At 46.4% G+C, this 26,411-nt stretch overlaps 1 protein-coding gene across 1 annotated transcript in view; it reads right to left on the bottom strand.

The window, feature by feature from the left end:
• Positions 1-26,411, bottom strand: part of LOC121567786 (roundabout homolog 1-like) — a 413,148-nt gene that overhangs the window by 177,700 nt on the left and 209,037 nt on the right. Inside the window, exon 4 of the mRNA XM_041878064.2 lies at positions 11,109-11,435. Within this exon, the coding sequence (XP_041733998.2) occupies positions 11,109-11,435 (327 nt within the window). The remainder of the gene's footprint in view (positions 1-11,108; positions 11,436-26,411) is intronic.

Raw genomic sequence — 26,411 nt, forward strand, 5'->3', positions numbered from 1 at the left:
GTCAATTAGAAAGGCCTGCTCGCTGCTGTGTTTTAGGGAGTGTTTGACAGTGATGAGGGGTGGTCGTTTGACCGCGGACCCATTACGGACGCAGGCAATGAGGCAGTGATCGCTGAGATCCTGGTTGAAGACAGCGGAGGTGTATTTAGAGGGTAAATTAGTCAGGATGATATCTATGAGGGTGCCCATGTTTACAGATTTAGGGTTGTACCTGGTAGGTTCCTTGATAATTTGTGTGAGATTGAGGGCATCTAGTTTAGATTGTAGGACGGCCTGGGTGTTAAGCATATCCCAGTTTAGGTCACCAAGCAGTACGAACTCTGAGGATAGATGGGGGGCAAGCAATTCACATATGGTGTCCAGGGCACAACTGGGGGCTGAGGGGGGTCTGTAGCAAGCGGCAACAGTGAGAGACTTATTTCTGGAAAGGTGGATTTTTAGAAGTAGAAGTCAAACTGTTTGGGCACAGACCTGGATAGTATGATAGAGCTCTGCAGGCTATCTCTACAGTAGATTGCAACTCCGCCTCCTTTGGCAGTTCTATCTAGACGGAAAATGTTGTAATTCGGGATGGACATTTCTGAATTTTTGGTGGCCTTCCTAAGCCAGGATTCAGACACTGCTAGAACATCAGGGTTGTGCTAACGCAGTGAATAACTCAAACTTGGGGAGGAGGCTTCTGATGTTAACATGCAAGAAAACAAAGGCTTTACAGTTACATAAGTCAACAAATGATAGCGCCTGGGGAGTAGGAGTGATACTGGGGGCTACAGGGCCTGGGTTAACCTCTACATCACCAGAGGAACAGAGGATGAATAGAATAAGGATAAGGCTAAAGGCTTTAAAACTGGTCTTCTAGTGTGTTGGGTACAGAGAATAAAAGAAGCAGAATTCCGTGCGTTGTAGAATTGATTCAGGGCATTATGTACAGACAAGGATATGGAAGGATATGAGTACAGTGGAGGTATACCTAAGCATTGGGTAATGATGAAAGAGGTAGCATCACTAGAGGTACCGATTGAGCCGGTCTCTGCGTGTATGGTGGGTGGGACAAAGGAGCTCTCTGAGGCTGGTTGAGCGGGACTGGGGGCTCTACAGTGAAATAGTACAATAAGAACTAGCCCAAACAGCAATAGGCTAGGCATATTGACATGGGAGAGAGGCATAACGCAATCACAGGTGTTATTCGAGAGGGCAAAGACAACAACTGGTAATGGCGACGAAAGTTTGGGCTGAGGCTAAACAGATAAACAGGATAGGGTACTGTGTAAAAGAACAGTCCAGCAGGCATCAGCTGTGTAGCTGAGTGATCATAAGGTCCAGTGAACAGCAATAGTTAAGTCCAGGAGCAGTTTGTGGGCTGCTACTGCACAGGCGAGCAGGAGGCATGGCTGTTGATTGCGCGTGCTAGTGGGCCGGGGCTAGCAGATGGATCTTCGTGGTCGTCGCAACGGGAAGCCTGTTGAAACCTCGGCAGACCAGTCGCCTGGATTAGGACCTGTGCCTTACACAGGAAGCGGCACAGGTCCTAATCCAGGCACTTGTCATCTCCCGTCTGAATTACTGCAACTCGCTGTTGGCTGGGCTCCCTGCCTGTGCCATTAAACCCCTACAACTCATCCAGAATGCCGCAGCCCGTCTGGTGTTCAACCTTCCCAAGTTCTCTCACGTCACCCCCCTCCTCCGCACACTCCACTGGCTTCCAGTTGAAGCTCGCATCCGTTACAAGACCATGGTGCTTGCCTATGGAGCTGTGAGGGAACGGCACCTCCGTACCTTCAGGCTCTGATCAGTCCCTACACCCAAACGAGGGCATTGCGTTCATCCACCTCTGGCCTGCTGGCTCCCTTCCTCTGCGGAAGCATAGTTCCCGCTCAGCCCAGTCAAAACTGTTCGCTGCTCTGGCACCCCAATGGTGGAACAAGCTCCCTCACGACGCCAGGACAGCGGAGTCACTCACCACCTTCCGGAGACATTTGAAACCCCACCTCTTTAAGGAATACCTGGGATAGGATAAAGTAATCCTTCTACCCCCCAAAAAAAAAAAAAAAAAACAATTGTAAAGTGGTTATCCCACTGGCTATAGGGTGAATGCACCAATTTGTAAGTCGCTCTGGATAAGAGCGTCTGCTAAATGACGTAAATGTAAATGTAAAATGGATCGGCGGGGCTCCGTGTCGACACTAGGAGGTCCCGTCCAGTTGACAGAGAGGTAGATAGCCGGGAGATGGGCCTGGCTCGAGGCTAGCTCAAGGCTAACTGGTGCGTTGGGACAGTGGTGAATTAGCCAACAGCAGCCAATCGGTTGCAGCTAGCTAGTTGCGATGATCCGGTGTTAAGGTTCAGTGATTCCAGCAGAAAATCCGATATGCTCTGGCCGATAATTGTCCAGGCTAGAGCTGGCTGGTAGGTAGTGCAGGCCACGGACAGTGGTGAAGACCACTGATAAAAAATAAATAAATAATAGATTCCGTTCCACATTGGGTGAGGTGGGTTGCAGGAAAGTATATTTAGTTAAAGGATGGAAAGTGAGATAGAGAAATATATACGAAAAAGACAAAAAACTTTTTAAAAAACAGGCTATTTACACGAGGACACAACAGAATACACGACCGCACTGCTACGCCATCTTGGATCTTAGATAAAATAGTGGATGGATCCACTGCTGACAGTGGAAATTAGATGGAATCAACCATGATACACACTGTGTAAATAATCCTGAGCAAATTCTGCATTTTTGCTGTCAGTGGTACAGAAATCTTCCACTGTCTGACTTTCTTCCTTTCATATGCTTTTCATTTCAGAGGGAAAGAAAAGAGAGACAGATTAAGTGAAAAGAGAGATAGATTAAATGAAAAGAGAGATGGATGAAGTGAAAAGAGAGATTGGAAGGAAAGAGATGTGGTCTGTATTCTTGGTGCTGGAGGGCATGTGGTTGACTTGGCTGGCTAACCCAGCAGGCTGTCAGAGCAGAGGCAGGTCAGCCATAGAGTGATGGATCATACCATAGGCCAGCTCCTCTACCCTCCCTCTCCCTACAGCTGCCCCTTCAGCTAGTCTGTAGGAGCCTTTACACAAGCCTTCACATCACATTGTTCACCAGAGTGTCATGGGGAGGTCCCCCCAAGCTAAGATACACCCAGTGACAGAGTGATAAAGAAAACACACACACATTGACAGTGAAGGCGTTGCTGCCTCCGCCATACACTGACAGAGCTATCCCTCCTCAAGATGTCATTCATAGATCCATCATTCATCTTTCTCTCCATCCATCCATTCATCCATCTCTCCATCAATCAATCCATCCATCCATCCATCCATCCCTCCATCAATCCACCCATCTATCCATCACTCCATTTCTCAATCTATCCACACCACTCTCCCTTTCCCTGACTTGCCAGTTGGAGCGTGTCCACCTCTCCTCCCCAGCTCTGTGATCTCTGCAGGGCCAGTGCTGGGTCTCCATGCCTCCTGCCAGTAGGCACAAAGAGCCCCTGTCTGGGATGGACCTCTATCATCCCCAGCTCCCTGTCCCGTGTTGAGTGGCTCTCACGCCTGGCCTGGCCTGCCCTGGTTCCAGCAGCATTAGTCCTGTGGGGGAGAAGTAAGGGGGGAGGATGGGGGAGGAGGGGTTCCTAAGGAGTGAGGGATAACCACGCTGTAAAAACCTCCAGCATCGTCAGGAGCGTGACGTTTGACGCATCGTGACATGACTCAGAGGGATATCAACACCCCCTGCCCCTCGCTGCTGGGACTGCCCAGGCGGAGAGATGCATTCTGGGTCAATTAGCTGGACCAATATCTCCCCCACCCTGATCTCTATGTCTTATAAGAGTTGAATGTTCATCTTGTCTTTATTGTACTGCAGTATATTGTTGATATGGTCTGTCTTTGAGTTTATTTTAGGGAAAGCATCCAGCTGGCCAGCTAGCCTAGCATGCTAATAGAAGTACCGTGTATTAGGGACGGAACACAAGTCATCTATCAAACAAATCCTCAACTCATAGTGGCATATATGTATCGACCACAGACAACAAATACACGGGCACGTTTCATTACATGAGCTGCATTGATTTAATGTGAAAACCTTCAAAAGAAGAACGGGCTATGTTCAGTGGATCACACGCAGTGTGCATAGTAAAGCGATTGATGTATGTATCTTTATGAGGGTAATTTTTACATTTAAAAAAATGAAAACATTTTTAGTCATTTAGCAGACGCTTTATTTTTTTTATATTTTTTCATACATTTTGAAATGTGTTTGTTGTCCACAGGAGGTTGGTGGCACCTTAATTGGGGAGGACGGGCTCTTGGTAATGGCCCGTTGACTCCGTTCCAGACATTATTATGAGCCACATCCCCTCAGTAGCCTCCAATGATGTTGTCCTATGGATACCTAGTGATAGAATAGAGATAGGACTGACAGTGATGTGCTAGGGAGAGTGTAATTATATGGTAGCCATTTGTTTCCCATGTCATTAAAGGATTAAGATTATTTCAGAGAAATAGCCTTGAACTACATCCACACCCAACAACCAATTAAAACAAGCCAACAGCCTTCCAGGAACATAGTATGATGTCATGGCTAATAGGCACATGCTGTAAAACCCAAAGCATGTTCAAGGCTAACTGGAGTCTAAAAAATAAGATACACTGCCCTTAATCATCATCAATAGGTTTCTTACAGTAGGCTACTCCAACCAGATTAGTGTCTGGGCCAGGGCAGAACAAGGTTTGTGGTTGTGTCTCAGGACACGTCTCAGCTGCATGTTGACTCACAGAGCAGACCCTGGCTGGGCTGTTTTCACCAATTTGCTGTGAACCTCCCTGAGACAAATAACTGCTACAGAGCTGCAACACATTCAGCCTCCAGTCCCCTGGCAGCACGCACTGGACGGGCTCTCTCTGTCTCTGTCTCTGTCTCTCTCTCTCTCTCTCTCTCTCTCTCTCTCTCTCTCTCTCTCTCTCTCTCTCTCTCTCTCTCTCTCTCTCTCTCTCTCTCTCTCTCTCTCTCTCTCTCTCTCTCTCTCTCTCTCTCTCTCTCTCTCTCTCTCTCTCTCTCTCTCTCTCTCTCTCTCTCTCTCTCTCTCTCTCTCTCTCATTGGAATTAGCAGAAAATAAACTTGAACAACTCATATGCAGCAGAAAAAATAGAGGGAGAAAATAAATAACTGTATACAACAACGTTAGAGAGAACAAGAAGTGAGAGTGTTCTCCTGGAGTTAAAATCCTTTCCACTATGTGAGAAGAAGACCAGACAAGAGCTGCCTGCCACTCTATCACTGGGTCTTGTAAAATAAGTTCATGAAAGGCAAACACTGCAAATAAATAATTAGTCTAGTTGAAGGAAGTGTAGGAGAAGACTGAGACTGATTCTATTTCACTGTGTGGCAGAGAGAGAGGAATAGAGGAGAAAGGAGGGATAGAGGAGAAAGGAGAAATAGAGGAGAAAGGAGGGATAGAGGAAAAAGGAGGGATAGAGGAGAAAGGAGAGATAGAGGAGAAAGGAGGGATAGAGGAGAAAGGAGGGGGCATGGAAGAGAAGACTGACTGAGCGAGGACAGAGGAATGAAATAGAATCCTGATACGTTGGGATTTGTTTAGTGGGTGTGGGTTAACATAAAAACCCTGGCTCTTTGAGGGCCAACAGATGTAGTACACGGGATTTCATGCTCGGGAGACAGGCGGGTACTCAGAGCAGTGGGAGGGGGCCATCCCAGTCTTTACACTGGCGCTTGCCAACTGTTCCACTCGCTCCACAGATGAGCCCAAGGAGCTCCCCCACTCAGGAGCTGGATAGCTTGCTAGCTTGACATTGGGGCTAGGAATATATCAAGTGTGTTACCTAAGTGTTATTAAAGAGTTATATTGAAAGATAAGTTCGACAGGACACATATCTCTCTCTCTCTCTCCTGTGATGGCAATGGAGTGTCTCAGAACTCCAGAGAGCCATGTCTATCCATGTGTTCATGAGTCCAGCAGTGAGCCCTGTGCTGTGCTGTGTGGTCAGTAGCTCTGTGCAGGCAGCCAGCCAGGCCAGTAGACAGAGAACAGGCCCGGGGTTATCTCTCTGTCAAGTGGAGCAGTGTGGCGACCATTACCTCACTTCACTATCTCACACACTGTCCCTCCTGGGAAACAGGAAGCTATTCTTAGTGTCTCTCAGGACTCTGTAGTCTGTACAGTACAACCGGTAAGGATAAGAGGAAGCTACTTTGATACAGCCATGGTTGTGTGCATGTGTGTGTTAGTGTGTGTGGGAGAGAGCAGAGAAAGAGAGAGAGAGAGAGAGAGAGAGAGAGAGAGAGAGAGAGAGAGAGAGAGAGAGAGAGAGAGAGAGAGAGAGAGATGGAATGGGAGGAGAGAGAGAGAAATAGAGAGAGAGAGAGAGAGAGACAGAGAGAGAGAGAGAGAGAGAGAGAGAGAGAGAGAGAGAGAGAGAGAGAGAGAGAGAGAGAGAGAGAGAGAGAGAGAGAGAGAGGGAGAGGGAGAGAGAGAGAGAGAGAGAGAGAGAGAGAGAGAGAGAGAGAGAGAGAGAGAGAGAGAGAGAGAGAGAGAGAAATAGAGAGAGAGAGAGAGAGAGAGAGAGAGAGAGAGAGAGAGAGAGAGAGAGAGAGAGAGAGAGAGAGAGAGATGGAATGGGAGGAGAGAGATTCTTTTCACCCACACAGTGTCAACACATTAACACAGTCAAAAGAGAGAGATGAGGATTATGGTCGGCCCTTTGGAAGAATGTCTCCAGAATACCTTTGTTTCTGGCTTTGATCATTGTTTTAACAGCTGCAGTTAAAAAATTCCCAGAGTTCTATGTTTTTAGGAAAAAAAGCATTAAAAACTGGGGTGGGGAATTTCAGTCATTCTTTGAAAGGCAGCTTGATACTGTACACTACTTAATGTGGCCTGCAGTGCAGTCAGAGGACTCTAGCCAGCCACCTGGTCCTTTGTGATCTGCATCAGCCCATATGCTGTTAGAGAGCAGGCCCAGTCATTCAGCCAGCCAGCCAGTCAGCTAGTTAGCCAGCCAGCCAGTCAGCCAGTCAGAAAGTAAGTAATCCAGTCATGCCAGTCAGTCAGCCAGCCAGTCAGCCAGTTAGTTAGCCAGTCAGCCAGTTAGCTAGTCAGTCAGCCTGTCAGCAAGTAAGTCAGCCAGTCAGCTAGTTAGCCAGCCAGCCAGCCAGCCAGTCAGCCAGTCAGATAAGTAATCCAGTCATGCCAGTCAGTCAGCCAGTCAGTCAGTCAGCCAGCCAGCAAGTTAGCCAGTCAGCCAGTTAGCTAGTCAGTCAGCCAGTCAGCAAGTAAGTCAGCCAGTCAGCCAGTCAGTCAGTCAGTCAGTCAGCTAGACAGCCAGCCAGTCCTCTCTGTCGTTCAACAGTACTACTTTATCTCTCTTTGTTCTCCATAGCATGCTATTAAACATGAACAAAGCCGTCTCATTACTTGGCGTCTCCATTACTAACACACAGCAAACGTCAACAGAGAGAGAATGAATCTAACCTTGAGCCTGTGTGAGTATAGTATAGTATAGTATAGTATAGTATAGTATAGTATACGCAGGACAAACAGGATTCATGGTGAATGCATTAACCCCATCTATATTAAGAGGGTCAGATGGAGAGATTGAGTCTCTGTACTGTGTGTGTCTTTAATGATAAACCAAACAAACTTGGTTAGCTCGCCCCAACCTAGCAAAACATGACTTGTTGAAACTTGGATTATGTTTACAGTCGCTCGAGTGTAGGAGAACTCTAAAAGCCAGGTCGTTAGAATAACAGTCTACAAAAGTTGTGTTTTTTTTTGCTTTTAAAGTGAAATCTTGCAGGGCTCTGAGAGCTTGGTAGAGTAAACATAGTTTATTTTTTGTATTTTTTTTAGGGGGCAGATAGATTGTAACTTCAATCAATGTAATTGTCTGCATCACTTCCAATCCCCCATATGTTTTTTCCCCGCAAATATATATATATAAATATATATACATACATATACACATATATACATATAAATACATATACATACATATCCTTAAAAATATATATATTTCCCTTTATTACTTTCCAACTCCACCACCCCTTCCCTAATTGGAGTAAACTAGTGAACAACAACGCTTAGGCCTCTACTTCCAGCTTATACACACTATAGACATTTTATAGACACAGTCAATTTTACAATAATTCTGTTTTGTTTGTTTTTACTCGTGAACTTCCTCTACCCTCAACCTCTCCGATCATTTTCATGATGTCCATCTGGATTGCTTCTATATGCCATATCTTTCTAACTGTGCTCTTTCACAGAAGCTCTCAACCTATGACCTATATACTTATTATGGACACAGTATGCTTTACATTAGTTATCTTGTTGTTATTAGTAGTTGTTAGTTGTTATTAGTCCCATCCTTCAGCTCCATTCAACACCTCCCATCTATCTCTTAACACCATCCATATGGAGTAAACACTGTTAATGCGTTAACTTCCTTCTCTGGAGTTTTACTGGGGAGAAAAGCTCTGGGTTTGTCTTGAACTCACAGTGGAATTAGCCAATAAGTCCTTGGAATAAAACGCTAAAATGTCAAATGGATAAACTAGGATAAAACTGAGATGTTTCAGCAAACACAAGCATGCAATGTCCAAATTGGTTTTTAAATAGGCCTGTATACTCGGTCCATGGCACGTAGGGTACTCAGTCCCTGTCCTGAAGTTTAAAAGAGGTCTTGTAAAAGCTCAGTTCTTAGTTTTCTCTGCTCTCTCCTTCAATCTCCTTCTCTCTCCTGCAGGGTTCTATCCTGGTTGCTCCGACAACGTAATTATATGTGGGGGAGCGTGAGAAGTAGAGAATGGGAGTCAGAGAGAGACAGAGAGAGACAAAGAGAGACAAAGAGAGACACAGAGAGACACAGAGAAACAGAGAGAGACAGAGAGACAAAGAGAGAGAGAGAGAGACAGAGAGAGACAGAGAGAGACAGAGAGAGACAAAGAGAGACAGATAGAGAGACAGAGAGAGACAGAGAGAAACCAAGAGAGACAGAGAGAGACAGAGAGAGACAGAGAGAGACAGAGAGAAACAGACAGAGACAGAGAGAGACAAAGAGAGACAGAGAGAGACACAGAGAAACAGAGAGAGACAGAGAGAGAAAAGAGAGACAGAGAGAGACACAGAGAAACAGAGAGAGACAGAGAGAGACAAAGAGAGACAGAGAGAGACAAGAGAGAGAGAGAAAGAGAGAGACAGAGAGAGACAGAGAGAGACAGAGAGAAACCAAGAGAGACAGAGAGAGACAGAGAGAGACAGAGAGAGAGGGCTGCAGCTCAAAGCCTTGTCATTATGGGTCCTTTTGAACCTCGTACAGAATAAGCAGGCCAGTGCTGTGGCCAGCCCAGCCGCTGTCTCTACTCAGACCTGCACCGCTCCCGTCCTGCTACCATCCTGCTCCAGCCAAGCCTCTTGTTCTTCTACTTGAAAAACCACCTCTGAAATAAATACCCTATATCGTCCACTTTTGGGGGGAATATTTTTAGCATTCCAATTTATGGAAACTGGTGCCCTGTTTGACTCTCTGTTCATTTTCCTTGACATTTCTATTTGATGTATTCATCGGGAGACCTTATGTCTTTCTGAAGGCAGGCCTCTAACCATGCAGAGTGAGTGACTGAGTGTATAATAGACAGTAGAGGAACAGTCATCAGTTTGGGGCAGCAGAGCCTGACTCTGGGGTAAGATCTAAGAGGAGATGAGGACATGACACCGTCCCCACCACCACCAACACACAGAGTACGGTTTCAGCTGCGCTCATCTGTGACCAACCAACTGCTACTATATCCCCATGGTCCTCCCATGGTACCAGGCTCTCTCATTTCAAAGGCAGAGCCCCTGAAAGCAACCATTAAATCATTTTAGATTAATTTTTAAATTATGGCAATTTCAATTATCTTTAATTACTGCTCTGTTGTAGTATGCACGTGGTGATATATCAAGAGTTATAAATATATACATCATCCACAACCAAGTACTAAGAAAGTATATTAACTCCACAGCTGACATACATAATGTATCTTACCCTCTCATGTAGCCTATAGAACATTCCTATAGTATTCATCCCCACTCCCCTACCCACCCTTAGATCCTCCCCTCCAGCCCCAGCCAGTCACCAGCACCCTAAAAAAGACCACCGCCCATACCCCAAACCCCTCCCTCCCTCTCGATTAGATTACAATGAGGGCTTTGGTGACAGCTCCTGGGCATGCTTGAGAAGCGGTTGATATCTGAGATCCTCTTCTCAACGTTCCCTCTCCAGCCAGTAGAGACACAGACAGCACAGATAATACATCTAAGAGCTGACCTCAGACCAGCCAGTAGAGACACAGCACAGATAACATGTCTAAGATCTGAACTCAGAAACCAACCAGCCTTTACAAAACCATGAGGACAAATGTGTCAACACAGAGCACCTATCACTACGCTAAGAGTTAAATGAATACGCAACGGTGTCTGTCCTCTTTCTAAGTGCTGTATATTAGTCCCAGTCTATTTGTTTGAAAGCTTTTAGTCCCAAGCCTTTCAGCGTAGTCACTGACCCTCACGATGATGGAATGCTCCCTCCACATCAAAGCAGGTCCATCATTAAGACCGTCTAGCAGGCAATAAAGAGGAGCTCCACTAGTCTAGTATACAACCAATGAAACAACTGAGGTACCTCTCTCCACTAAAAGATGACTGAACACAGCTACAATGACTGGCCTGGTTTGTGTATAAAAACTCTGATCCATCTGCCTGACAAACTCCAGAGCTAGCAGGACAACAGAAGGAGCTTTGTTCCTATTGTAGCTCCTGACCCCCTACCAAGGGCTCTTTACAGGAGCACTCACCCTGGGATGATCAGGCCACTCTTCCCCCAGGCCTCCTCAGGCCTACTGGGGCCACTGGGCCAAACACATCCTGAACCATCTCCTGTGAGATTATCCAACTCAATGAGCACATTGAGGGGGAAATAGAGTAGGAAACTGGAGCCTTCTATTCAGCCCCAGCTCCAGTTTGAACCCCCTTCCCTTCACCCCAAATCCAGAGGCCCCGGAGGCCCCAGAGGAAATAAGAAAAGCCCCAACACGAGCTGCACTTACATGCTACTTCCAGCGAGGCGTTGTGGCTGACGGCTTCTCCCAGGTAGTTGCGGGCGACGCAAACGTAGGAGCCCTCATCCGGTTTGGAGCGTCGTCCGTGGACAATACGTAGGAAGAAGAGGGAGCCGCTGGGCAGCAGCATGCGTTGAGATCGAGGGTTGTCCCGGTCCGTTTCCACCCGCTCCCCGTCCTTGTACCACTCCACCGTGGGGCTGGGCCTCCCCTCCGCCTTGCAGTTGAGGGTGGCCGGCTCCCCCTTGGACACGATCAGGTCAGAGGGGTGCTCCACGATCCGGGGTGGGGAGTCCTCCTGGCGCAGACGAGATCCTGGGAAGAGAAGAGAAAAGAGAGAATTGAGAACACTGGATTTTAAGGGTCAACAGGCCAGCTAGGACCATGTACCATGTATCTTTTCTCTACCTTTAACACTATTACATCATCTGCATATGTATGCATAACTCTGAAGATGACAGGGCAAAAAATTAATTGTGAAACATTGGAACAGAGAGAAACGGTAGTGGATTGGTGACATTATGTAAGTAGTCCGAGGCAGGTGCTGATGATTATTTACAGCTGCAGAGAGCAGCTCAACTACCAGTCTCAGAGTGATGACACCCAGTCATTACATCATACAGTAACTTGTCCTTTAGAGCCTTTCATTACATATAGTAACGTCTCCTTTAAAGCCTTTCATTGAATACAGTAACATCTCCTGCTGAGCAACACAACGCTCCAGCTATGCACCCCTGTCATTTCCCACATCAAAGACATGAGGCAGAAATGAAAGGAGAGATAAGAAGTGAAAGAAAAGACACACCTCACAGAGACAAGAGACACCTCACAGAGACAAGAGACACCTCACAGAGACATCTCACAGAGACACCTCAAAGAGACACCTCACAGAGACAAGAGACACCTCACAGAGACACACCTCACAGAGACACACCTCACAGAGACACACCTCACAGAGACACCTCACAGACATACCTCACATACACACCTCACAGAGACACCTCATAGAGACACACCTCACAGAGACACACCTCACAGAGACACACCTCACAGAGACACATCATAGACACACTTCACAGACACACCTCACAGAGACACACCTCACAGAGACACACCTCACAGAAACACACCTCACAGAGACACACCTCACAGAGACACCTCACAGAGACACACCACACAGAGACACACCTCACAGAGACACCTCACAGAGACACACCTCACAGAGACACCTCATAGAGACACACCTCACAGAGACACCTCACAGAGACACACCTCACAGAGACATCTCACAGAGACACACCTCACAGAGACACCTCATAGAGACACACCTCACAGAGACACCTCACAGAGACACACCTCACAGATACATCTCACAGAGACACACCTCACAGACACACCTTACAGAGACACACCTCACAGAGACACACCTCACAGAAACACACCTCACAGAAACACACCTCACAGAGACACACCTCACAGAGACACCTCACAGAGACACACCACACAGAGACACACCTCACAGAGACACCTCACAGAGACACACCTCACAGACACCTCATAGAGACACACCTCACAGAGACACACCTCACAGAGACATCTCACAGAGACACACCTCACAGAGACACCTCAAAGACACACCTCACAGAGACACCTCACAGACACACCTCACAGAGACACACCTCACAGAGACATCTCACAGAGACACACCTCACAGAGACACCTCACAGACACACCTCACAGAGACACCTCACAGACACACCTCACAGAGACACACCTCACAGAGACACCTCATAGAGACACACCTCACAGACACACCTCACAGAGACACACCTCACAGAGACACCTCACATAGACACCTCACAGAGACACCTCACAGACAAACCTCACGCTTTTATCAAAACTGAATTACAGTCACGTGCATCCATGTTACATATGGACGGCCAAAGCGGGAATTGACCCTACAACCCTTGGTTGCAAGCACCATGCTCTACGGATTGAGCCATACAGGACCACATGAGCAGAGATCCAGTAGAAACCAGTAGAAGCTAATACACGAGGCAACACAAAGGCAGCAACATGGCAGCCAGGGGGGTTTAAACCCTAATGACATCTCAGGTCTTTACTGCTGTTCTGAGACCAGTGTTCTGTGGCTATCAGACCTGCTTTAAATGCAAATGAGCATGGTGTCTTTAATGCCTGAGGGATAGAAGATGGCAGGTCTGTGTGTGTGTGTGTGTGTGTGTGTCTCCAACCCTGCACCCCGTATCTCCCCACATAGGCCTTTGGAACCCATTCAGCACCAATTAAAGGGAGATGGGACTAATTGGCAGCACAGGGCCACAATTAATTTACCCAGCATCCCGTGGACTTGCCACACTACTTCATCTCAGTGCCCTCTCTTCTCCACCCATCCCCCATGCATACCCCCATTCCCCCTAAAACATGGTTGTGAGAGCGCATTTTCCTGCGGTGGGCCATGATTAGAGGAAAGTCAGCAGAATTAGAGGCAGGCGACGCCGGGTCAAGATGAATCACTACTACTCAAACAGGGAGGGGAGCCAACGGAACATCATTAACCCCAAATACAGAGTGGAATCACTGTATCCCATTCACTCATGACCACTCACTTACCGTAGGCTTTATTATGGGGCTATGTTGCTTGTACTGTGTCTTTACTGTTCATGTTTAAGTGGAATATTGGTTGTCCACAGTGGAGGAGGAAATGGTGATAGTGAAGTCAGTATGATAAAGCATTAAGGTGACCCAATAACCATGCAACACTGTTATGAAAGTAATTCCTACACTGGTTTCTTACTGATCAGCGAGTATTACCGTAATTTTTAGGGAGATTCATTTCTGAAGAGATGCTAAGGGAGTTATTACTGCATGCCTGTGTGTGGGTGTTGCAGAGAGATACAGAGAGGAGAGAGAGAGAGAGAGAGAGAGAGAGAGAGAGAGAGAGAGAGAGAGAGAGAGAGAGAGAGAGAGAGAGAGAGAGAGAGAGAGAGAGACAGAGAGAGAGACAGAGAGACAGAGAGACAGAGAGAAGAGAGAGACAGAGAGACAGAGAGACAGAGAGAAGAGAGAGAGAGAGAGACAGAGAGACAGAGAGAAGAGCGAGAGACACCACGCCCAGAGGAAACAGCTAATTGAATAAAGCCCCCAGAAAAACGTGTCAGTCTCAGATGTCCGTTGCATCTATCTGTCTGAGCCACTCCTAATTAACCACCATTAGTAACCTGCTCCCATCGCAGCCCTTTGATCCTGCAACATGCATGCTAACCAAGCTAACCAGGCTAACCAGGCTAAGCAGGCTAACCAGGCTAAGCAGGCTAGAGAGACCTTTGGTCAGCCTGCATATCACATCATCAGGGGTAAGAGGTACGCTAACACCCCTCGCTAACACCCCTCGCTAACGCCCCTCGCTAACACCCCTCGCTAACACCCCTCGCTAGGCTATACATCCAAGATGCTGCCGCCTCCCGACACCCACCACAGCCCTTCACCAGAAAACACAGGCAGGCTAGTATGTTTTATTAAACAGGCCTTTGAAGACCTCTGCAGTCTATCTGCCTGCTCTCCCCTCCCCCATTGATTTATTTCCTGTTTAATTTAGATCCGTCTGAAGCTAGGGGTTTGAGGGTGCACTATTAACCATTTAGATTGGCCAAATTGTGGGACAAAGCTGTGTAGTAGTCAGTGTTTTTCTCTCCCGGCTTCCTGGTTGTTTACGGCTGCAATTCACTTTCAATCTTCTTGATTAAGGCTTAGAATTTATCTGATGGTGTTAAAGTTTTTACTAGCAAGTTGTTTTTGGTGAAATTTCTATGCAAGATAAAGTAAGTATACTCTTGCTTGGACTACATGCATTCAAGTGAGATGTGAGTAAGGCCATCAGCATGTGTGTGTTTGTTCACATATCACTAACACAGTGTTAGAAAGATGTTTGACAGACACCTTGGTGAGGGGGAGGTGGGGTCACTAATCCCTTCCCAGGGGTGAACACAGTGTGTGTGTGTGTGTGTGTGTGTGTGTGTGTGTGTGTGTGTGTGTGTGTGTGTGTGTGTGTGTGTCGAGTGCGTGCAGGCATGTGTTTACTTCCCAAAGCCAGTGATCCTCTGTGCGTCACAGACAGTGTCTCTGACCCTGGTTAATTCAGCTCCATTACCCCTCACCAGGAAGAGAAAGGGCCCATGGAGGGAGGGGGATTACTTTGTCATGGGAGAAACACTCCCACGCCCCCTCTACAGGTGTGTGCTTTCAGCAGAGTGACAGGGAGCTAACCTCCCTCCTCTACTATAACACAGGCCAAGGAGAGAGAACCAGGAGCAGAGTGTGCAGTCCACTGATGCGCTGTAACAAACTATTCAACTCTAGGATTTAGGGTACCTTCCCTCGCATCTCTCCACCTTTCTCCTCTCTCCTCCTCTCTCCTCCTTTCTCCTCCATTCTCCTCCTCTCTCCTCATCTCTGCTCCTCTCTCCTGCTCTCTCCCCCTCTCTGCTCCTCTCTCCTCCTCTCTGCTCCTCTCTCCTCCTTTCTCCTCCATTCTCCTCCATTCTCCTCCTCTCTGCTCCTCTCTCCTCCTCTCTGCTCCTCTCTGCTCCTCTATGCTGCTCTCTCCTGCTCTCTCCTCTCTGCTCCTCTCTCCTCCTCTCTGCTCCTCTCTCCTCCTTTCTCATCATCTCTCCACCCTCTTCTCCTCTGCTCTCCTATTCCCTCATCCAACCCTTCCCCTCCCCTCCTCTCCTCTCCTCTCCCTTCATCTCACCCCCCTCCTCTCCTCTCTCCTGATGTAGAATGGAAGATGAGCTAATGTGATCCCCAGCCTCACCAGTGTGCTGCTGGGAATTCTACGGCTAGCATCTGATCGATTGGTGCCTCAGGCTAGATTATTCTCTTTGTTTTTACCCTCTCTTTCTCTTGCACACTTTAATCACACCCAAACACATACACACAGTATGCACAGGCACACACACACACACACACACACACACACACACACACACTAGAGATGGGGCTGGGGCTCACTATGGAGGTAATTAAAAAAGCTACAATCCTCTGTGATGATCCTCCTCTCTAACTTATAACTTATAAAAGTCCCTTAGTAATGAACAACACACCATCAACCGCCCAGTAACTGTTACCAGATCCACCCAGAGAAGAGAGCAGTCTGAACCCCTTCTGATATAACATGTCCCAGTCCTCACATAGTCTCTCTGCTCACCAGTAGTCTCTGAGTAACTCCCATGTGAGGTCTGTCTGTGTACTTCAGTTTGGGGGGGGGGGTTCTATCCTTCTCACTCACTCACTCACTCACTCACTCAATCACTCACTCACTCACTCACTCACTCACTCACTCACTGACTGACTGTCAGAGTGGGAGTGTAGGGCCAGGGGCTGTGGAGCATCTCTGATCTGTTGCTTCCTCTCATCAATCCCAGGTAGGCCTAACTCAACTGGAATGATACAAAACAAACTAGTCAAAGGCTCATATTATTGATTCCTATAGAGTTGGCTGTCCTGATCTGAGACATTTTGAATAATCTGACAGACAACAAGCATTATTCTGTTTCCTTACAGTTTCCTTCTAGCCATATACCTACTGGGTCTGATTACTGTTATGCAAATATAGGAACCATGATAGGAACCATGATAGAGACAGTCAAAATCAAGTCCATGTGGAGACTACAGTCACTGGGACTAGTGCTGTGAATAAGACAACAGTTATTCAACAAGCCGGTCAATAGGTACATGGGGTTTTGCAATTAATGCCCCCCCCAAGGCAAAATCATACATACTGTATTAAATTGTATTACAATTCACACCAAATTAATCCACAACTACAAGGAAAGACGTAAAAGATTTATGGAGAGAGAGAGAGAGAGAGAGAGAGAGAGAGAGAGAGAGAGATAGGAGAGTGAGAGAGAGAGAGCGAGAGAGAGACAGAGAGATAGAGAGAGAGAGAGAGAGCAAGAGAGAGACAGAGAGAGAGAGCGAGAGAGAGACAGAGAGAGAGAGCGAGAGGCAACCAGTGAAGAAAAGGGCAACCAGTGAAGAACAAACACCAGTGTAAATACAACCCATATTTAAGTTTATTTATTTTCCCATTTGTACTTTAACTATTTGCACATTGTTACAACACTGTACATATACATAATATGACATTTGAAATGTATTTATTCTTTTGGAACTTCTGAGTGTAATGTTTACTGTTAATATTTATTGTTTATTTCACTTTTGTTTACTATCTACTTCACTTGCTTTCGCAATGTTAACATACATTTCCCATGAGAGAGAGAGAGAGAGAGAGAGAGAGAGAGAGAGAGAGAGAGAGAGAGAGAGAGAGAGAGAGAGAGAGAGAGGGAGAGAGACAGAGAGAGAGAGATAGACAGAGAGAGAGACAGAGAGACAGAGAGAGAGACAGAGAGAGAGAGAGAGAGAGAGAGAGAGAGAGAGAGAGAGAGAGAGAGAGAGAGAGAGAGAGAGAGAGAGTGAGTGAGAGAGAGAGAGGATGAAGAAGTATCACCCAGCAGCTACATGTGTAGGATCTTAATTTGACCAGTGTTGTAGTAGCAAAATAATCCTGCAGCAACAGGATTTGAACATTTAGTCCATAATGTTGCTTGATCAGTGGTTAGACTAATAGCTGGACAAAAGTAGTCTACATGCTGTGTAGACTACTAAGTGCAATACTGAATTGAACTGTGTGTTCGTGCAGGTTTTCAGTGAATTTATCTAAATCACGAAGCTCATCTACATTTCCGGTGAAGGAAAATAATCAGCAACAGAAGAGTGATCAAATTAAGATCCTACATCTGAATAAATAAGTCCAGCTCCAGTGACTTCCCTAACTTCAAATGGAAATATGACTTTCACTTCACTCCCTGTCATTTTCACTGCTGCTGTCTTGGCAGGGACTGAGGAAGAGGAGAGCCAGCCGCCTGCTTGCCTGCCCTCTCCCCCAGAGACCTTACAGGAGGCAGAGGGACAGTGAAGCAACACAGGCACATTTAGATCTGTTGTCACTGCCGTTTGTCCTCTGGGCCAGATTGGGACAATGACAGACATGTTTGTGCCTCTAGCTAAATATGATAATGCAGTGACCTTAACAGGTGACATCATCCTAACTAATCTCACCTCAGAACCTAATGACCCAGTGAGGTGTGTGCGTGTCATTACCCTCTAAACAAGGTCGATCAGCTCATAAAGAGTGACGTTAAAGTTGTTATAGAATCTGAGCCTGTCCGTCCAGACCTCCAGCAGAGATGTAGTGTGGTATGGGTTATGGCTTAGAGATAAGGCAGGCAGCGCGAGGCAGAGCGTGGCAGAGCGTGGCAGAGCGTGGCAGGGCTCTCCCTATCAGCCAGCCCATTAATATGCGATTAGGGGACCGCAGGGGGATTTACGGCTGAGATAACAGCAGGGCCGTGGCCCTGGGGTAGCCAGGAGGAGACTGGGAGACATGCCCCTGCCCACTACCCAATGTGCCCACACCACGCCAGCCAATGACAGCATGTACAGTGGCACACAGTCTCTTCTAATAGGAAGAGCTTTCAAAAGAGCAGAGGAAGAGGAGTTATGAAGAGAACGTGAAGAGCAGTTTCCATCCACAGTTCTTATGTGAGTAAAGTCAAACAGTTTAAAAACAAAAAATCACGACAGCTGTGATGGAAACAGGAAGTTTCGCTACAATTTTTTAATGCCAACAGATAATTTGTTCGTTCGACACGGTGGGATCTTTTATACGAGAAATGGCGGTGGAAACGCCTTTATGTGCAAATATTGATGTAATACCATCATATCGAAGTAAACTTGGAGTCACGCGATGATATGTTGTGTGGTCCTCCCACTACGACTCGGGACAGCATGCAGTTTATTAGGCTACAGATTAAATCAATCATGATGAACGTCATAGGGTGGTGAAAGTGCACGATGATGAGCATGATGCTCCTTTCCAATAAATAGAGGGTCTTCTGGTGAAATGATGATCGATGCTTGACCACTGTTTGACAAATACAAATATTATCACTCTTATCCATAATAATCTAATCATGTAGACTAGCCTACCGTACAGGCTACCCGCACTGTATCTGTTGTTGGCAAGAGTGCACGTGCCAAGACCAGAGTAGGCACATTTGCTATTTAACGCAACAGGTTTTGTGACAAAACTATCGGTAGAGTGGAAAATGCAATGGAAACACATTAAACTTTAGATTTTTATTCGGTACATGAAAACTTAAGTAAAACATTTTTTGGGGGTGTGCACTTCGTCATCACGCACAGATTTTTATCCGCACAAAGTCAGTTTGGTGGAAACACACCACTGGTGGGGAAATGTGCATTTTGTCTTTATGCAGATTTAGGAAAATGTGCATTAAATCTGTCGCCAATTGAATGGAAACCTAGCTATTGATACCATTTGTGAAGCTAACCAGATTAAAGACTGTGTGATAAATTCCTAGGCTAATAGAGAAGGAGTAATAAGGGGGGGAAGACAGGACAGGTAGCCTGTGCCCTGCAGATCAGGTGACAACACAGGCAGGAAGGGGAAACAGAATATTAATAGTGTTTCATCGCTAGGATTCCGCCCTGGAATGCACAGTGTGAATGACTCTGCCAGTTGCATCAGATCAGGGGCCTGTTTTTAATGTTACACAAGGCTATCACTTACATTGCTGAAAGCCAGGATTAAGGCTCCCTGTGTGAGTGTGTATAGGGAGGCTGGTGGGGAGGAGGAGAAGGGAGGAGGAGGAAAGTGGGGGAAGAGTGGAATTGATATCTTTATGGTCTCTTTTCTTCCTGCTGCCTTTGTCTCAGTTTACCAAACAGAGCGGGCTACCATTACTGTGGTGAGTCAACTGTAGCACTTAAAAACAAGCATCACTTACCAATCGAAAAATGCAGCCACCGTTAAAATGACTGCCACTTTTATTGAAGCAAAAATCCTACCTCAGGGTTTAGACACACAGCTGAAACTCAACACTACTATTGCCCCAGATGAACAGTCTAGAAGTCTAGCTCCTTTGGTTGGTGTGTTGGGTTGTTGCTATGACAGAGACTAGTGTGTTTACAGGGGTTAAAATGGCTTCTCCTGCAATTTCACACGTACGGCCTCGTACTCATGTTAACTAAGTGTTACAACAGAATTCATGGACATCACATTATTATCAAGGCCTTAGCCTTTCAGCAGAATGTTGATGTGATGCCTGTCTGGATGTGAGACATCCAGGTGACAGATTTGATGATGCTGCAATCAAACCAAGCTGCCCTAGCTAGTTCTCAGAGGAGGCCCTCAGGCCGGGAGCACCAGCCCCAGCTCCTCACTCTGTCAGCTGTGAAAGCCATCCCTGGAGCTCCCCTGGCGATAGAGGCCAGGTCGGGAGTGAGGCAGTCCAGGAGAGTGCTCCTCTGGGAGGCTGGTGCCCATCCTGCTCCGGGGCCCCCGTCTGGAGCTAAAACAATGGCAGCAGTATTTCCCCCTCTGGCTCCAGGCTTTTTCCACACAGGGCCGATCCAGATGGAAGATAGAAGGCAGCATGACAACATGGAGGTGAGGGTGAGGGGTGTGATAGTGCTTGTGGTAAGTCAGCGGGAGGAGAAGGGAAGATGGCACGCTAACATTTGGCTCATTTATCAATAACAGCTCAATTAAATTAACCTTTCAATTATTTTAAGTGGTTTTCCTTCTAATTGCAATTTTCTCAAGTGCATCACTAAATGTGAGGAAAGACCGTGAACAACCAAGCAAGGTGTTTCCTATAACACTGTCTCCAATTGTGAGGTTGATCAATTGTGTCAGCAGTACAACAGTGTTGAAAATAAGAAATCAATGAATTTTCAGCGGAGGCCCAAGGGGACACAATACAGGATGAGTTGTAGCTCTCCTGTCCCCCATGTCAAGATGCCCCAGCATATGTCATTAGAAACTCATCAAACCTGTCAATGCCCACAAAGGGCCACATCTGATTCCTGGAGGATAAATACAGTTCTTCTTCGTTATTAGCTACATCCATTCCCTGAAACAAGGGGGACCTGTTTAAGGGACGGACTGATATGAGAGCCTTGTTAGAGGAAGCAGCCTGTCATGATGGGTCTGTGTGGACTACAGGCAGATGGGAGGGATGTTACGTTCAGACTACTGGGTGTGGAGACAGAAGAGCTGTCACTCTCTCTAACCATCTCTGGCCGTCAAACAACAAGCTGCCAAACTCTGCATTTCCATGTGTATTTGTAAAAACACTGATTGGAGCCAGTGGAGGAAGAGAAAACTGCCCAGGGGATAACAGTAATGCAGGGTATAGGAGCCATGCATGTCATCCACTCAGCAGAGACAGGTGCAGAGGAGCAGATGAGCTGTAATTAAAACAGAACCCAGTACTACAGATTCAGACATAACTCTTCTATGACTGAACAGAACTCCAGTACTACAGATTCAGACATAACTCTTCTATGACTGAACAGAACCCCAGTACTACAGATTCAGACATAACTCTTCTATGACTGAACAGAACCCCAGTACTACAGATTCAGACATACCTCTTCTATGACTGAACAGAACCCCAGTACTACAGATTCAGACATAACTATTCTATGACTGAACAGAACCCCAGTACTACAGATTCAGACATAACTCTTCTATGACTGAACAGAACCCCAGTACTACAGATTCAGACATAACTATTCTATGACTGAACAGAACCCCAGTACTACAGATTCAGACATAACTCTTCTATGACTGAACAGAACCCCAGTACTACAGATTCAGACATAACTCTTCTATGACTGAACAGAACTCCAGTACCAAGGTTGGGATTCGGGGAAGCGCAGGATGAGAGAATAAAAGCAATTACCTCTTGTTTTTGTTTTGTGACACAGACGATTTTTAATGATGTTTGGCCAGTGTGATCTCAATGATACATCAAAGCAGTGCCGCCAGAGAAGCAGGAGAGGTTCCACAGGGTTTTTGAATATGTTGGAACATTTATTTCCCAACAGGGGATGGAAACGGTAATACTCTCTCCACTGAATTCTGCTCTCATGTATTGGTAGATAGAGAAAGAATATTCCCAAAAGGATAATTCATAGGACCGTTTTAACAAATGGACAGAAACTAAAAATATTTTTCTGAGATTAGCAAATTACACCCAGTAGTTTCAGTATGTGAGCTCACTGTAAAAGTGCAGAGGGCTTATTTTTTAAATACATTTTGGTCATTTAGCAGACGCTATCCAGAGCGACTTACAGGAGCAATCAGGGTTAAGTGCCTTGCTCAAGGGGCATCGACAGATTTTTCACCTAGTCGGCTCGAGGATTTGAACCAACGACCTTTCGGTTACTGGCCCAACGCTCTTAACCACTAGCTAATACGGTAGAGTACAGTAGCTGGTTCAGGTTATCCTATATCGCTATCTGACAGAGGGGCAGAAGTGGTGCTGTCTCTCTCCCCAAGGTCACACACACTCCTCCCTCACCACAGTATTTCTGGGGGTGGGGTGAGGAGAGGAGAGGGGGGCAGTACGCTCAGCTGGCACAGCCCTGCCACAGAGAGTATGGCATTTGGGTAGAGAGCCAAGAACAAGAGAAAACTCTGAAGGGCTGCCAGAGAGTCAGGGAGGCAGGACACAGCCATAAAACACCTAATGCTTTTTAAATGTTATTTAGGAGATGGCAGAGACAGATACGCTCAACTGTTTAGAGCCGTGTTACGTTTCAGTATTTGTCTGCTGAGCTGATGACCTTAACAGCTTATAGCTATTCTCAATGTTCAGCCAAACACATTCTGAAACAAATCTCTGGACAGCTGGGTGTTGAGGAGGAATTACAGCTACAACGTTTGGTAATGTCTGAGTGAAGAATCTCAACACATCTCCATTGATGCCAAGAGGGTTTTAAGGTGTAAAAACTTGGCACAATAGCATAACAGTGTGATAGTGTGAGGGTGTGCATGTGTGTGGGCGACGTGTGTGTGCGTGTGTGTATGCATGCATGGAGGGATGTAGATGTGGGTATTATTTATGGTAACTAAATATGGCTCAGTAGTAGGAGTCTCTGAGGAACCACAACTCCTGTGGCAAAGTCTCAGACACACCAGTTTGGGTCTGGTGAGTGGGGCATGGCCAGAGTCCAGCAGAGTGGGATAAAAAAACGTCTCAAAACATTTTAAAAAACCTGCCCTGGAAGAACTAAACCAGGACGTAAGGCTTGCCTTGTGATGCACAGTAAATATTTTGTCAAAATTAATGACGGGGAAATTCTGCCAGGAGGCCTTTTCTAGACATCTGCAGCATGTGCCTAGTCTGGCATTAAAAATACATTTCCTGTTCCTGATGACCGACCGCTCCTGAACCAGTCTACTCTTTAACACCCACTATACTAACTGTCCTGTCCTGTCCTATACTGTCCTGTCCTGTCCTGTCCTGTCCTGTCCAGCTATCCAGTATGCAGACAACAGACTATAAATGGAAAATGACCTATCATGTACAGTGAGGGAAAAAAGTATTTGATCCCCTGCTGATTTTGTACGTTTGCCCACTGACAAAGAAATTATCAGTCTATAATTTTAATGGTAGGTTTATTTGAACAGTGAGAGACAGAATAACAACAACAAAATCCAGAAAAATGCATGTCAAAAATGTTATAAATTGATTTGCATTTTAATGAGGGAAATAAGTATTTGACCCCCTCTCAATCAGAAAGATTTCTGTCTCCCAGGTGTCTTTTATACACGTAACAAGCTGAGATTAGGAGCACACTCTTAACGGGAGTGCTCCTAATCTCAGCTTGTTACCTGTATAAAAGACACCTGTCCACAGAAGCAATCAATCAATCAGATTCCAAACTCTCCACCATGGCCAAGACCAAAGAGCTTTCCAAGAATGTCAGGGACAAGATTGTAGACATACACAAGGCTGGAATGGGCTACAAGATCATCGCCAAGCAGCTTGGTGAGAAGGTGACAACAGTTGTTGTGATTATTCGCAAATGGAAGAAACACAAAAGACCTGTCAATCTCCCTCGCCTGGGGCTCCATGCAATATCTCACCTCGTGGAGTTGCAATGATCATGAGAATGGTGAGGAATCAGCCCAGAACTACACGGGAGGATCTTGTCAATGATCTCAAGGCAGCTGGGACCATAGTCACCAAGAAAACAATTGGTAACACACTATGCCGTGAAGGACTGAAATCCTGCAGCGCCCGCAAGGTCCCCCTGCTCAAGAAAGCACATATACAGGCGCGTCTGAAGTTTGCCAATGAACATCTGAATGATTCAGAGGAGAACTGGGTGAAAGTGTTGTGGTCAGATGAGACCAAAATCGAGCTCTTTGGCATCAACTCAACTCGCCGTGTTTGGAGGAGGAGGAATGCTGCCTATGACCCCAAGAACACCATCCCCACCGTCAAACATGGAGGTGGAAACATTATACTTTGGGGGTGTTTTTCTGCTTAGGGAACAGGACAACTTCACCGCATCAAAGGGACGATGGACGGGGCCATGTACTGTCAAATCTTGGGTGAGAACCTGCTTCCCTCAGCCAGGGCATTGAAAATGGGTTGTGGATGGGTATTCCAGCATGGCAATGACCCAAAACACACGGCCAAGGCAACAAAGGAGTGGCTCAAGAAGAAGCACATTTAGGTCCTGGAGTGGCCTAGCCAGTCTCCAGACCTTAATCCCATAGAAAATCTGTGGAGGGAGCTGAAGGTTTGAGTTGCCAAACGTCAGCCTCGAAACCTTAATGACTTGGAGAAGATCTGCAAAGAGGAGTGGGACAAAATCCCTCCTGAGATGTGTGCAAACCTGGTGGCCAACTACAAGAAACGTCTGACCTCTGTGATTGCCAACAAGGGTTTTGCCACCAAGTACTAAGTCATGTTTTGCAGAGGGGTCAAATACTTATTTCCCTCATTAAAATGCAAATCAATTTATAACATTTTTGACATGCATTTTTCTGAATGTTTTTGTTGTTATTCTGTCTCTCACTGTTCAAATAAACCTACCATAAAAATTATAGACTGATCATGTCTTTGTCAGTGGGCAAACGTACAAAATCAGCAGGGGATCAAATACTTTTTTCCCTCACTATATATGGACATGTTTCTGACATCTTTCACTGTTCTATTTGATGAAAGCAGACACACGGTCAGACAGACATCTGCCCCATGGCTTTAAACAGAAATGGAGGGAGCACATAGCGGAGGAGTTGGGGGTGTGGGATCTGCACAAGAACACAGCAATGTCAATTAACAGAGATTCATTATTATAATTAGCCTACCCCTGTCCAAACCCTTCAGAAGTGTTTCATAAACGTCAATACGTCCCAGAGGGCACGTCCTCTCTGTTCCACTGATATTTAGCTGTTCTTTACTCTGGCCTGACCCCATTCCAACCCTGTTCCTGGAGAGCTACCCTCCTGTAGGTTTTCACTCCAACCCCAGTTGTAACTAACCTGATTCAGCTTATCAACTAGCTAATTATTAGAATCAGGTGCACTAGATTAGGGTTGGAGTGAAAACCTACAGGACGGTAGCTTTCCAGGAACAGGGTTGGAGTGAAAACCTACAGGATGGTAGCTCTCCAGGAACAGGGTTGGAGTGAAAACCTACAGGACGATAGCTCTCCAGGAACAGGGTTGGAGTGAAAACCTACAGGACGGTATCTCTCCAGGAACAGGGTTGGAGTGAAAACCTACAGGACGGTAGCTCTCCAGGAACAGGGTTGGAGTGAAAACCTACAGGACGGTAGATCTCCAGGAACAGGGTTGGAGTGAAAACTTACAGGACGGTAGCTCTCCAGGAACAGGGTTGGAGTGAAAACCTACAGGACGGTAGCTCTCCAGGAACAGGGTTGGAGAACCTGATCTACATACACACACACAATCACTACTGAGGCTACTGTTCAGCAGTGGCACGCTCATGACAGAAGACAGTGTCTGGCTATAGTAGTGACAGACCTGTTATATTACTAACACAGACTCCCATTGCATAAACATATAGTATGCTGTAATAAACCACTGACAGGTTTATGTTGAGCATGAAAAAAGGTGCATCTGGTCCACAGTACAGATTGCAGGACATTCTTCTCTCTAGCATCATAGCCATTGGTCCCCGCCTCAGTCTGTCATACTGCCGTGAGTCAGTCAGTGATCCTGGCTGCCAGAGAGAGGTCACTGATAGTGGACATGGCTGAGGGGAATAGGAAGCACGGGTCTAGCCTAGGGATGATTTAGATCAGTAGAAAAAGGGCCTCCAGGCTATGAGAGGACAGTGGAATGTATGGCATGGACAA

Source organism: Coregonus clupeaformis, chromosome 6 (assembly GCF_020615455.1).
Source record: "Coregonus clupeaformis isolate EN_2021a chromosome 6, ASM2061545v1, whole genome shotgun sequence".
In the NCBI taxonomy this organism is placed as follows: domain Eukaryota; kingdom Metazoa; phylum Chordata; class Actinopteri; order Salmoniformes; family Salmonidae; genus Coregonus; species Coregonus clupeaformis.